The 14633-nt window shown below is 51.8% G+C and overlaps 1 protein-coding gene across 5 annotated transcripts in view; it reads right to left on the bottom strand.

Annotated features, from left to right (window-relative positions):
* Positions 1-14633, bottom strand: part of FAM117A (family with sequence similarity 117 member A) — a 65955-nt gene that overhangs the window by 10709 nt on the left and 40613 nt on the right. For 3 of the 5 annotated variants that reach the window (XM_037033278.1, XM_037033276.1, XM_037033274.1), the window contains exons 2-3: positions 8430-8599; positions 386-481 (exon numbers count right to left, since the gene is read on the bottom strand). In XM_037033278.1, the coding sequence (XP_036889173.1) occupies positions 386-481; positions 8430-8564 (231 nt within the window). In that variant the 5' untranslated portion in view covers positions 8565-8599. Of the gene's footprint in view, positions 1-385; positions 482-8429; positions 8600-9281; positions 9445-14091; positions 14257-14633 lie in introns of those variants that run through there. The other 2 variants (XM_037033277.1, XM_037033275.1) reach the window with 2 other exon arrangements.

Here is a 14633-nt window from a genome sequence, read left to right as displayed (position 1 = left end):
AGGCAGGATGAACAGTTAAGTATAACAGGACATGCGGCTGCAGCTTTTCAGCTCCCAGGAACTCACTCCATATCTCTCTCCAGTCTCTGAACCGCTTATCTGGATCCAACCTCCAAGTAAAGTGAGAACAATGGGGCTCCCTACCCTGTGCTTGGCTGCTGGAGGGCACCAGCAGTCACTGGCCAAGTCCCTGCTGGCAGGAGGGTCTTGGCTCCAAAGGCCTGGCCACCAGGAGGCTGGGAAGCAGCTGTGAAGGAGCCATCTCATTAAGCAAAGGCTGGGTGGAGACTGGAAGCATGAGTCTGCTTTGGAGCAGGTGCCCACAAGGCGCTGAGGGCAGACAAGAGGCAACAGCTCTGGCCAGAAAGTCAAAAGGGGCAGTTACCTCTTTGCGGTGGTCTGTGCTGCCCCAGGACGCTGAGCGCTTGTGTGTACAGGAGCTGGCCTGCTCGCCGTCAAGCTCTTGCCAGGACAGTGGGGTCTGCAGGGAGAGGAACCCCATGAGACAGAGAAGTTTCTCAGGCAGGCTCAGGGGAGGCAGACATGCCCTTTAGTGGACAGAGGCAGTGGCTCTTTGAAGTCTTCTCTGTCATCAGCTCCTCAACCTCCTCAATGAGGTTGGCCTCTGTGCCTCTTTCAGGCTCCCCCCACCCACCTGCACTTCCTCTTCCCAATCACCGTCCTCCAGGAAACCTTCCCTGACGAGCCAGTGAGGCCAAGCTGCTCTTGACTCTCTTGTGACTTTACACACGGGTGACAGGCCTGGCTCTCCCCAGTGCTCCCCAACGGTGAGCACAAGCACTACCCTCCCATCCCCACCAGCTCCAGAGGCGCACAGGCCCCAGGATCCACAGGCATCCTCGCTTCTCGTACCCTCCGAGCACCTGGCACAGTCCCAGGTTCCTCGGAGCCCAATGAAAACAAGTTACTAGACAGGTCTCTATCAAGGAATCATTCATCAGTAAAGCAGGAAAAAAGGTCAACAGAGATCCCCATCCCTCCATCCCTGACCAAAGCAGGAGATGTGGGTGCAGGGCAGTGCCTCAGGCTGTTCCCCGGTTTCTCCCAGTGCTCAGAGTCCATGCCTGGGGGGTGGGGTGGGGAGACTCCTGCATGTGCAAGGGAGGCACCATTTTCAGAAAGGAGGGAGCCAGAATTCTGAACCCAGTACTGACTCCTGACCCCTCTTGGCTTTATCACAGCTCCTTCTCCTGGGCCCTGCTCTGCCCCTCGTGAGAACAGGGTTGTCAGTCTGCCTGCACCCTCCCCTGCTGCACAGAAGACAGAGTTGGCCCAAGATGGAGGCAGGGGGAGTCTGCAGACCCACTTCCTGAGCCCCTACCCGAGGGAGGAAGCTGTTGGCTCTAAGCACGAAGCAGGAGGACAAGATCTCTCCCCACCGCCGCTGACATCCCTATTTCCATTCCCAGGGAGGGGCCCAAGGGGGAATGTGCGCCAGTGGAACCAGTTCCTCTCTAGCTTCTTTGCACAGGCTGCCAAAAGCATGAGGGCCTGGGAACCGTCTCCTCCAACAGATCTGCAACCTCCCCTGAGAGGCTGCTGCAAACAAAAAGGGGGAGGAAAAGAGAGAAAACCCAACAAGTCAACACCCAACAGCTGCTAAGAAGAGCTCGGTAGGGCAGTCCGAGCAGGGCTGTGGGAGCAGCGCGCCCCGTGTGACAGCTGCTGCAGAGGGGCCACCATGGGCCCGGGCTCCTGGGCTCCCCCTCCTCTCAGCTGCTGGCAGACCAGACCAACCTCTGCTGGGCCGTGCGACACAGCCGGGCAAAGCAAAGGCCCTACTTTCCTTCACTGAGGCTAGCACCACGGGGAGAGGGTCAGAAATCCATCCCCCACAACGCCCTCCTTTAGAAAAAGAGCAGGCCACGCACCCTCCAGGCCCACCCCCCAGAGTCCTGGAGGTGAAGCTGGCCCTGCCAGTCTGTGGACACGAAGCTGCTGTCTCCTTCCAAATGCCTCCATCTCTCCACACGGGAGCTGACTGGAAAGTGAGGAGGAAGCCCACCTCTCCCACAGGCCCCTTGGCCCAGCGGAGGCCTGGAGACTCCTCCTTCCAGGACTCCAAAGTCAACCCCTAGATGACTAGATCTGCTGATTGAAGTGCCAGGTCCCACACTGGCCTGCGGTCTCTAAAAAGGTGGCAGACCCTACGGAGGAGAGATGACAAAGGCCAGGGTGATGAGCCTATTTCCCCTCCTCCGGGAAGATACTGTACTCGCAGGTGGGTGGTGAGAGGCAAAACCAGTCACAGACAGGCTGCCACCAGTTCTACTGGCATCTCTGGCAACCTCTTCAAGTGCCTTCTTTCCTGTGCAATATGTGGGGGGTGGGAGGAGAAACGCAGGCTCACGCTGGGGTTTAGAAAGGGTGTGAAAATTCATGGTGGCAAGAACCACCTCATCTCAATCCATTTTACCCCCTGCTCTCTCTGCTCAGCAACATCTCCCAGCAACCGCCGCCTACTCTGCAAACTGTGCTACCAAGGCCATCGCCTTGCCTCAACACCCCGCTGTGGCCGTAGATGTCACCATCTCGCCCTCCCTCCCAGGGGCTGTCCTCTCCACACAGGGCTCTCTGCCCCGCCCCAGGCAAACCCAGCTCCTTTTCCTCACTCTTGCATTCAGTCAATGGCTGCTGAATGCTAACTGTGTGGCAGGTACTGTTCCAGGCCCTGGGGACACCACAATGCACAGAAAAACAAAACTCCTCATCCCCTTTGAGTTGACCTTCTAGCTGGGGACACAGTTTCAACGTGATAAATACTAAAGAGAAAAATACACCAAAGAAAAGGTCCGGGGATGGTGAGGCAGGGAAAGGGGAGGAGGCACTGACATAACTTTAAATGTCCAGAAGTCTCGGGGGAAAGCTAATGTCTGAAGAAAAACGAGAAGGAGACGAGGGAGTGAGCCACATGGCCACCCGAGGGAAGAGCGATCCAGACGAAGGGCACAGCAGGTGCCAAGGCCCTGAAGCAGGAGCAAGCCTGACACATCTGAAAATGATGAGGAGGGCCATGTGGCTGGAGCAGAGCGAGCTGGGGTGCAGCAACAGATGAGGTTATTAGGTGTGACAAATTGAAAAATGGTCCCCCAAAGTATCGGGTTGTAATCTCTGGGACCTGTATACGTTACCTTAGGGGGGAAGAATTTTGCAGATATGATTAAGGTGGAGAGATTATCTTGGGTTATCTGAGTGGCCTTAAGTGCTGTTACAAGTGTCCTTATGAGAGACAGACAGCAGGAGATTAGACACACAGAAGAAAAGGCAAGGTGACCATGAAGGCAGAGACTGAAGTGACGTGGCCATAAGCCAAGGAACGCTGGCAGCCACCAGAAGCTGGAAGACGTCTGGATTCCCAGAGAGCCTCTGGAGAAAGGGCAGCCCTTGCCAGCACCTTGATCTTGACCCAGTGAAATGGAACTTGGATGTCTGGCTTCCAGAACTGTGAGAGAATATGTTTTTGTTGTTTCGAGTCACTAAGTTTGAGGTAATTTGTTACAGCAGCTTTGGTACCTAATACACTAGGTTATACTGTGTTTGAAGCTGTTTATAATTTGGGCCTCGAGTATTCCTAAGGCGGGCACATGCACGAGTGCGGTCTTCGGCCCATCCAACTGAACTGAGTGCGCCAAGAGTGGGGACCAGGCCCTCCCCCTTATTTTCAGCATCACTGGGTGCACGGCCCCCTCTTCCTTTGGGTCTCATCACAGAGGTCTGAGCCAAGGGCTCCTTGGAGCACAGAGAAGTCACAGCTACTGAAGGCTATCCTTCAAAGCACTCCCCTTCACAGCACGACAGGGGCCAAGCCACATGACACGACAGCACTGTAAGAGGTTGTTCCAGACGATCTTTTGGAAGCGGGGTAGAGCTGGAGCTTGGCCGGCCAGAGGCATGTCTGTCAAAGGGACTTAAGCACCGGAACAGATCTGCTCGAACACCCTGGCCCCGAGGGAGCAGCTGAAGTTCGCAGGGCTAATTACTAGCCGTGAGTGGTGCTGGCCAACTGTGCAGATGATGCTCGGATCACGCAAACGTGACTGTGGGTTGGACCACGGAAGCCTTGCCAGTATGCCAGAGTCCCCGAGCAATGCGTGGAAGGCTAACTGGGCACAGGGATGGAGGAGAGGTTTCCAAAGAGCAGCCTGATGGAACAAGGTGGCAGGGGCCAGATGGAGCTGAAAATCCCTCCCAACTACAGTCTGTTTCTCTGCCCTCCACCCAGTTAAGTCTCTCCCTGGACTCTGAGACAGGAAGAGTCCTGGTTGAGTTGTCTCCAGTGATGCTGGCGGAGCCCAGCTGGGCCCTGGGAACACCACCCAGTACACCTGTGCACAGCGCAGGGCAGTATGGCGCCCAGCCTAGTACACAGGGTCAGTAACTACATGCTGAAAGGAAATCAAACAGAAAACCAGCCCCCTGGGTCTCTGGCCAGGCAGAGACAGGAAAGACTCCGAGGGGGGTCTGCTGGTCAGCTCTGAGAACTCTGGCTGCAGGTGGCCAAGGCCATCGTCTCTGGCCCCACAGTGACTGTGTAGCCCTCACATTTTCCACCAGGAACCCATCTTCAAACATTCTATGCTGCTGTCACACCACATGCTGCACAACTGGCCCCGCTCATTAGTTTGGAAAGCAGGCGCTGTGCCCAGGCCCCCACACCACAGGGGCCGGCCCGTGGTGAGCAGGCCGAATTGTGTGTCATCGCTAAATGCTGCGGCCCTGGCTTGGGAAAGGAGGAAGACTTCCGCACTGAGGGCGGGTCCCAGAAAGGGAAGTCTTCCCAAACAAAGTATGCCACCTCCGCTCCTGGCCTTCAGGACACTCCATGAGGCTTGTCAAGGCCTTATGCTGTTTTTGCCCCCCCTCCCCCCAAGGGTAAGTGAGGCCTAAAGAAAAAAGTCTGTCATAGAGATTTCCCCACCTCACCTGGAACATGCAGAGAAAGTAGAGGATGGGATGGTGGCGGGGGTGGGTGCAGAGGCAGAGCAGGTACCCAGGGTCCCATCTGTCTGCAGGATGAGAACACCAGCAGGGGAACTTTGCTCAAACAGTCATTCCAGCTGTGGTGAGACCACTTCCTCCCTCCAGAAGAGTGTACGAAGACTCAAATGCTTTGCAGAGCAACAAGGGAGAAAGGCGACCGCAACTGGCATGTGGTGCCATCACCGCCCTAGCCGAGCTCAGCCACTAGGAGAGGCCAGCCCAAAGCACAGACGGCCGGCTCTGGTTTACCAGCTGACCCGGGGGGGGAGGGTGGTCCACGGAGGAGAAAACATATTCAGGTTGATTTGGAGAGTCCCGACAGTTATCCAGATGCTGGGGCCCTCCTCATTCTCCCTGGCTAGCTGGCCACGCTGTGTCCAGTTCCTGCTGCACCCGAGCTCTTCCTTGTACCCACCAAGCTGGTCTCTGGAGGCCTGGTCATCATCCCTCTCCCATTGCTCATCCTGCCCCAGAACATACAGTGACTCCAGACACCCCTTCCCCGGTCACCACATTCACACCTCCTCTCCCTCCTAGAACGATCAGCTGCCCAATAAGACCCACCCACCCCTCTCCCTCCCCTGCCCCGAACACCTGGGTACCCCAGCTCTCCCTGTCACACTGTAAATTGCCTGAGAACTACCTGTGCTACACTCTGTGCCTGCCTAGAGCTTTAATCACAGCTAAGCCAGGGAGGGGATCCTGGGGCTGCTGGCAACCTGACATATTGGAGAACGGAGAGTTTTTGACTCCACCTTCCGCCTTGTGAGGAAGCCTCACAAATGCCACCTGAATGGCAGATGTTTGTGCTCACTGCCCAGGTCTGAAACTCACTTGCCATGGACGGGCCCTTGCTTGCTCGAGAGGGGTTCAGAGAACGTAGTCGAACAATGGCTTCCTGCCTTCACTGCAAAGCAGGCCCCCAGGAATACCAAGGCTGGTGTGATCTCCAAACACGCATTCCAGCTGCTTGCTCTGGATTTGGTGGGGGTGAGGGGCTTGGCGGGGCAGTGAGAGGTGCAGGGGGAAAAGTCAAAGTGCAGAAATGAGGGCCAGCCTGATACAGTAGACGTACTATGCCACTGTGGCTGGAGAAGAAAGGGTAGAAAATGCGGTAGGGGTGGGAAGAGGCCCCCTCAGTTCACAAGAATTAAGGCATTGATCTATTTTTAACAGTTTAAAAGCTTCCAAGGACTTTGGTAGATCCCATCTCCCCACCTTTCCTCTTCCCTTCCCCACCCTCCTTTGCACCTTCCTGATAAAAACTCTCCCTCATCTCCAGTCTGTGCTGGGTGGTACACCCATGCTCAGTAGGGAGATGCCAGGAGAGCCTCAGGTTGCCATGGTGTAATACAAGTGTGGAAGAAGGGAGCTTGTGCCAGGCTAGGGACTCAAGTAGGAATTTGAATGGATCCCAAACCTTAGAAGCAAAAACTCCCAGAAGGCCAGGAATGCAAGATGGGCAGAGCGCATATTTTGTAGGCATACTGGATGCCCACGTTGATCAGAATTCTCCCACCTCCTGGCTGCAGCCATAATATTGACAGGTTGCTAAGAGTTCCTCGAGGGCTGGAGCCCATCCCAGGGAAAGAGGAAAGTTGCACAGCCCGGCCTTGCCAGACCCATGGAGGCGCATCGCTGACCTCTGTCTTGCTGTGGCAAGAAGCCCAGACTTGTTATATAAAAGATCTGGCCTGCAGCTGGAACCTGAACGGCAACACAGAGCCTAGAGCCCACACCTCCACATCCAGCCAGGGAACATCTGCGGCCAACCCGGCCTTGGGCTGACAAAGCGCATGCTACCTGAGGGGTGGGACAGAGGCCTCCTAGAAGGCTGGCAGCAGGAGTGACAGACAGGCTACACGGAAGCCTGCCGTCAGGAAAAAAGCAATGCGATTGTGAGCTTACACACTTGAAACAACCTCAAGTCCTGCTCGTCCACAAAGCCCTCCTGGACTACATACACTATTTGGGCTAAACGCTCCTCTCAAGTGAGAAAGGGGTGTGCCCTCCGGGCCTGTGAGGGGAGCGCATAACCTATCCTACTTGCCCTTCTCCAAGGGTACAGGGAAAGAGAGTGCCCAGGGCTCCTGGGAAGAAGACCTGCTCTGTCCGCCACCTGCAGTGTGCTTTCCCTTCACGTTCTATTCTTAGATGTAAAGAGAACCATCCATTTCGACTGCGGTAAATCCTTGTAAGTTCAAGGCAGGGCATTCCCAGGAGAATTCCCCTCCTTTGAAATGTGCCAGACGTTTGGCCCGTCTCACTCCTTGGCGCTCTATTCACTGGCCTTCATGGAACTGGCATCCAGACGCAGAGGCCAAATCTTGTTCTCATTTCCTTATTCTTCACTTCAACATGCCAAGAACAGTACTGGGCATTCAGACTTTCACTAACAACATTCGAAAATGGAGCTCAATAAAAAAATAAATAAAAGAAAGGGACTGACGTGATGTGCTCCGAAGGGGAGGTATGGCAAAGCGAGTGCACAAAACACTTTCGCATTTGGCTGTCACCCCACCTACGGGCAGGCCGAGTGGGCATGAGCCCTCCATCTCTGCCCCCCCTCCGGCCCCCGGCCCCCGTAAAGGAAGAACTGGCCTGACCAACACCCCCCAGGACGCTGCTTTGACTCTGAGCCATGTCCTCCTCCTTCCTGAGAACAACTCATTTTTTCTGAAGTTGAACAGGAACGGGTTTAAACCCCACTAAAAGGGGGAAGATTTGACTCTTAACAACCTAACAAACAGCTAAGACTGCTGAAGTCCTGAATCAGATGTAAAAATATCTCCTATAAGTTCATAGTTAAGATGACTTCTTGCTCAGGCTAACACGATCTTATTCAGGAACTGACAAATGGACTGGACAGTCTGCGGCAACTGCTTCCGAGTTTTATGATTCTCAATGAAAAGACTGTCATCTTTTGAAGAGAAGGGGGACCCAGGCTCTGCAGGACTCCAGGGCGTCCCCTGGGACCCCAGACGGGGATGCCAACTAGGGGTCGGCGCCCTGCCACCTGAGAGCCTGCCACTCCTGCTGCTCCGGTCAGATCAGCCCTGGCTCAGCGCCCTCTCGGGCCGCCTCTGCCAGTTGTCTGGGGAATGCAAAAGCGATCGAATGTTGGCCTCAGTTTAATTTTAACAAGGCAGATCTCATTTTTAAAAATCTACAATAAATTCCAAAATCAACTCTTGCTTACCCACGCATGAATCCTCACGCCATACTGAAAAACCCAGACTGGCTTCTTTCTCCCACCTGTCAGGTGGGATGCAAGCTCTTTTTCACGTAGGTTTACAAACCCAGCTGGTAAACATTAGATGATGAAGATAATTCCAAGGACTGAGAGTTGGTAAGCAGACTGAAGGCCTGTTCCTCAGCCAGCCCGACCCCCCGTCCGCATCTCTTACCCAGTTAGAATACAGGGTTACCTGGGTGGCCTTGTCATTGGTACAGCAGGTGAAGGCCCCATCAGCATCTCGTGGCCACTGGCCCAGAAGGTACGAGCTGAGGATGGTGTCCAGGGAGAATGTACGTCGGACCTGGGGAGGCTGAGGCCTACACATTGGCTTTTCTGGGGCCACCGAACACGGGACGCTGGCTGGAAGAGAGCACAGCATGCCCCTTGACATCAGCATGGTGGAAAGAGACATGGAAACCAACCTTCTCTCTTCCAGGAAGCCTCACCTCAGCGCCACCCCTTCCCTTGTACTACCCCCTCCTGAAGGGATTCGAAGCTGCCCATAAAAGCACATACAGTCTGTGGAGCGCTCTCCTGTCCTAACCAGCTGGCTGTCATCACGGGAAACAATTTATACCATTTTACTCTGGACTGGGGTGACTTTATATACGTGTCCTCCATCTCTGTCCTGTTCCTAACGACCGATGAACTGTGAACCCTGAGAGCTCCATTCTGAGTTTCCTGAGAGCAGGGCTGTTTCCCATCTTTAGAGAGGGAACACTCCAAGTGGATAAAAACAAAGTTTTCTCTATCTCTTATCTCCTGCCCTTCTCCCTCCACCCAGCACTCATCACAGGGCCCCTAAGTACTGCACAAACTCAGTGAACTGACGGAGGGACCCTTCATACTCCCTGCAGGGATGGTCAGCCCCAGGGAACCTAGGTGCCTGAGATGAATGATGTAGTAATGACTTTCAGTTGTCCAGGACTGAGGTATCAGCTTAGTGGACTAGCCAAGTCTTCTGGTTCTCTCCTCTATCTCAGACCTCTGGCTAAATGGGACAAAAATAAAGCAATTATAAATGCACTCGCTTTACTTTTACCTTGGCCAAAGTGTTCTGGGAGAAGGGAAAAGTGGAGACTGGTGACAACATGTAAGGGCTCTGGCATCATCTCTAAGTTTCAATTATCTGGGTGGGCTGGGGTTTCCGTGGCCACATTCAAAATGCTGTCCTGACTTCAGATCTGTAAGACTCTCCCCTTTACACAGAGTGAAACGCTTTCACATCTGTACTAATCCCTTGAAAATTCACGTGTGCATTAAGCACAGCAAAAGGAACTGGGGATTGAAGATATAAATAAACTCGAAGAGCTTTACATTTAAAAAGACACTAACGGGCTGGCAGTTCCTCAAAAAGTTAAACACAGAATCATCATATGACCCAGCAGTCCCACTTCTCGGTACATACACAGAGAATTGAAAACGGGGTCTCAAAGAAACATTTGTACATTCACGTTCATAACTCCATTACTGACAATAGAGAGAGGGTGGAAACACCCAAGTGTCCATCAGCAGATGAATGGATCAACAAAATACGGCGTGCACATGCCATGAGATGTTCATTTCCAAAAGGAATGGAATCCCCATACATGCTACAACGTGGATGAAACTTCCGATACTGTGTTAAGTGAAATAAGACACAGAAGGGCGAGTACTGTACGACTGCACTCAGGCAGATTCACAGGGACAGAGAGTAGAACAGAGGCTCCCAGGGACTTAGGAAGAAGTGCTGGGGGTTATCGTCTCACGGGCGCCGGGTTTCTGCTCGGGGAGACAAACACATTCTGGAAATGGATTGTGGTGATGGTGGCACAACACTGTGAGCGTGCGTAATGCCCGAGTTGGAAAAATAAAATATGCTGAAAAGGTAAATTTCATGTTATGTATATTTTACTACAGTAAAAAAACAATGATAATACAATCTATGTTCCCCAAATCCATCTAAGTATTTACATACTTGTACATTTTGACAGTTGTAATCAATATGAAATGTACTCTATGTTCTATCCATTTCATATACCAATTTCTAAGTATCAACAGTCTACATTTCATTTTTAATGACTATATAATATTCCACCAGGTGGCCATACATAGTGTGCTCAGCCATTCCCATATTATTGGACATTTGTGGCAGGTGTCTCTTCCCTTCCCATTTGGGACATCATAAATAATACTGCACGGACAACTTTTAGTCTCAGTTTTTCTCTAATTCCTGGCATATTTTAAGTCATCTCCCTCAGCCATCATATAGTATGTGCTAATCTAAAACAAATTTAAAATGATTTGTAATTACACAAGTAGTATGTATAAATTGTGGAAAAGTCAAGACATGCAAAAATATAAACAAACGAACAAAAAAACCCTCAGCTCTCAACACCCAGAAGGACTCATTGATACTATGAGGATACTACCCTTCTCGGTCTTGCCTTCTGCACGTCTGTGTGTATGCTTAAAAAAACGAAATCATACTGTACATAATCATTTTGCAATGTGGTTTTGCCTTACATCATAAACACTTTCTAAATCAATATGTATTGACCTATAATATACCCTTTTAAATGATCTTAATATTTCTGTTAAGGCTCTTTAAAGGCCCTCTTCCAAAGATGGTGGTTGAAGTCCTCATGTTCTGGTCCCACCAACCTGTCCCTTACACTTCACTCCTCTTCCGAGTCTCCACGTCCTGGACAAATCACACTACACTGTTTCCCACCCGGGTCCCCGGTATCCCCTCCTCTGAGGTTTGCAGACGTGCCCAGGGTTGAAATCCCATCTGTCCACGCAGACCAGCCTAACTACCTGCCTCCACCCCTAGAGCCTTCTGGATCCCCTGGGAGAAATGTCTCAAGATTTTCTGATTTTCTCCAGCACTTTGTATCCTTCTGGTACTTATCACTGTATCCCCTAGATCACAGATATTATATTTGTAACTCCTGGATAATAAACAACCTGTAGCCAAGGACTGTCTCTGATTTATCTTTGTCCTCCTCCCAGTGCCTAGAGAAAGCATAGGGCTGGTGATTGGCAGGTGCCTAAGTATTTGCATAAAATCAAAAAACTCTCACTGCAAGGCAAACCTGTTCTAATCATGTCATAGATTCTACGTTTGTCTGCATATCCAAGCTCAACCCACTCCCCAGGAATAAGGGCTCCAGAGCTATGTAACTCTTTCTCTCTCTGAGGCTCCAAATGGCCCAACCTCTTTCTTCCCTGTCCCTTCCCTTTACTGGACACTTTGTCGCCCAGTAAATCCATGACAGGCACACTGGGTTCAGTTCCCAACTTCCTGTCCTGCACTAGCTTTTTAACCACTTATCTTCTCATTCTGTGCTTAAGATCAAAAAGCAGCAATCAGCAATGGTACTTCTGGGAGCTTCTAACCTGCGTCGGCAGCCAAGGCAGACACCAGAATGCTGTCCCCTGTGGCCTTCCTACGCTGTCTTTAAGAGCCCAGTGGGGAGGTGGGGGCTCTGCAGAAGCAAGTTTACAAGATTATGACAGAGAAGCAAAGACACAGGTGGGAAACAGAGGAGCAGAGACTGATATAAAGGCCAGGACACCATGATTCCTAACGGCGGCGTCATCACTGTGCAAAGGCAAAACCAGGGCTGAGAAAGAAGAGACAGGGGAAGATTTCTTGGAGATGCCTCTCCCAGCCCCTCAGCGTAAGTGGCTGCCTGTGCTCTCCTGGGGCCCTATAGCCCTCAAATCACGCCCCATCCCCACAGAGTACTTGTGTGTATCATCATCTATTCTCCCATCAGCTTTCAAGGGTTCTAGGGAAAGACTGGGGGGGAAACCAAGGCACAGAGAACCCCAGTCTGGGATTAGACGCAGTCTCCCAGCAAGTCAGAGGCATTCCTAAACCTAAATCCAAGACTCCTCCCTCCTATGTCAGTTCACTGGGGCTCGGGGCCCTCCTGCATGAAGAATACACTCTGAGGCTGCGGGGACACCTGCCTCTTTAGCTCCTTTTCAGGGAAGGAGATGATAGGCCAGACCTGGCAGTCCGCAATGACCTTTTTTGCTTTTTGGTTCTTTTTTTTTTTTTTTTAAAGAAGTCTTTGAAACCTGGAGTAAAGAATTCTGCTACCTCCTGAGGACAACTTAAACCACACTCATTTTATATCAGTTCCTATTACCCCTCGTATCCCACCCGTCCCTGCGCAGGACTCCAATCTCAATCCGATGTGGTACTCCACTGTCAGCTCTCACTCGGCCAAGGAAGACCCAGAATCCTGGAATCTGATGTGAGACTCCAAACACCCACTTTGGTCATCTCTATGTGCCTTCTGACCACCTCCGACCAAAGTTATTCACAAAAATTCTGAGGACTTCATGGGTCCTGACTTACTCCTTCATAACAAGGAAAAACAACAACAACAACAAACTCAACCAACCAAAACAAAACAAAACAAACTAAAAAAGAGAAATGCCAAAAAAAAAAAAAAGGAAAGGGGGGGAGGCAAGGAGGAAGGGGTTAAGAGATAGAGAGAGTAGCGGGCATGGGGAGAAACCAAACACCCTAATCCAGACCCCGTGGCTAGACCTGCAAGGGTCTCACGACAGCTAAGTTGAACTAGAGGACCTGCCTCAGTTTCTTGTCCTTGAACGAGACAGCTGGGCCTCAGCCCCATCTCTATACTGACCACATCCTAGTGCAGGGCATTGGCATAGCTCCTAGCCAGCCACAAGATGACAGAGTTACCTTCTGTCTCAGAGGCCCCAGCAAGGACCTCTCCCCTCCCAAACCCCCAAATTCTTGGCACGTCCAGGCCCCTGGGAGGAGATAATAAAATGCTGTGTTTCCGCCCTGGCTGGCGTAGCTCAGTGGATTGAGTGTGGGCTGCGAACCAAAGGGTCGCTGGTTCGATCCCGTCAGGGCACATGCCTGGGTTGCTGGCCAGGTCCCCAGTCAGGGCACACGAGAGGTAACCACACATTGATGTCTCTTTCCTTCTTTTTCTCCCTCCCTTCCCCTCTCTCTAAAAATACATAAATAAAATCTTTTTTAAAAATGCATGTTTCCTTTATAACCGAAAAATAAGGGGGGGCACTTAAAAATCAAATTTTCACTGGAAAAAAAATCTACCACTTATTTCAAAAACCTCATCCCAAACGGTTTGGGGAGCACCTATTAATTTGGGCACCAAAATTGACTAAGGACTAAACAAAGGTGTCAAGTTCCTTCTAAGTGAATACCAACTGAAGCTAAAATCAGACACTGACATGCTTTGTTCCATCCTCCAAGGGGCTGCAGGCTGGAGCAGCGTGGCCCCCAAATATCTGGGTGCTCAGATGGGAGAGATCTCGTTCTGACGGCAGCTCTGCCCTCACCGTGGCGTGACTGCAGCCAACATCACGCAACCTCCCTGGGCCTGCTCTCCCATCTGGCAAGCAGCAGCACAATCGGGCCTAAATTCCCTCCAAGGGGTGCTGTAAAGAACAGAAGATGAGATGCAAATACAATTTAGTCTCATCAGCTAGATTAGGTCAAATCAATTGTCACTGAACCCCTCCCTCCATCACAATCCTTTAGGATTGAAGGTGGGGGTGAGGGAACCTAGAAAGAGGAGGCTGCCTAGAAAAGAGGTCAGGGTGAGTTCTAGCCACCACTGTCCCCTAGGAAGGTGCACATATGCACAGAGCCCCCTCATATACTAGGGACAGTCTAACCCAGCATGGACACCACCATAACTAAATGGGGCCAGGGTGGGACTAAAACTGCCTGTAGACATGGGCAGTGGCTGCTGCAGGTCAGCACTCACGTTGTGCTACCCACTGAGACCTACCTCAGTTAGAACACCCCCTGAGAAATCTCACAAGCCAGTGTAGTGGAAATAGGAACTCACCAGCTTATCCCTCCTGGGCAAACCGGAAAGGTCTGGGTAGTGGAATGTGCTCTGCAACTGTGTGATTATGGTTATAGGAGAAGCAGTATTGAAAAGGCCCAACGGCTGCTTGTGGTTGGAAGATGAACTGGTTTCATTTCTGGAAAGTACCCCTCTCAGATTTGGGAAACGGGGAGGGAAATAAGACAATCGGCTCTCCTATCTGAGAAGAGCCGCCCGTATCATGACAGGCCGTGACAAAGCAGCAGGCTGCTGGGGCACTGGCTGGGTGGCTGCGGGAGGGTGGAGTGTCCTGTTTACAGCACTGTGGGGTATTATCGGCCCATCGCATGCAGCAGCCTCCGCGGCTCAACCACCTGGTGAAGTACCTTGGCACGGGGCCAGGCCATTTCACTGTGTAGCTGATCAGTGGCGGATGCTTTGGTTCTTGGGCAACGGCAAATGGAAAAAACAAAACAAAACAGCACACACCGGAGATAAGAAGCCTTAGGTGCTATCTTCCAGAGCCACTTGGCCCTGTCTCCCAACTGCTCCATTTTTAT

The sequence above is a fragment of the Sturnira hondurensis genome, unplaced genomic scaffold (assembly GCF_014824575.4).
Source record: "Sturnira hondurensis isolate 20B ecotype Veracruz unplaced genomic scaffold, ASM1482457v3 Scaffold0021632, whole genome shotgun sequence".
In the NCBI taxonomy this organism is placed as follows: Eukaryota; Metazoa; Chordata; class Mammalia; order Chiroptera; family Phyllostomidae; genus Sturnira; species Sturnira hondurensis.
Note: the sequence above shows the minus strand (reverse complement) of the source record. Positions and strands in the feature narration are given on the sequence as shown.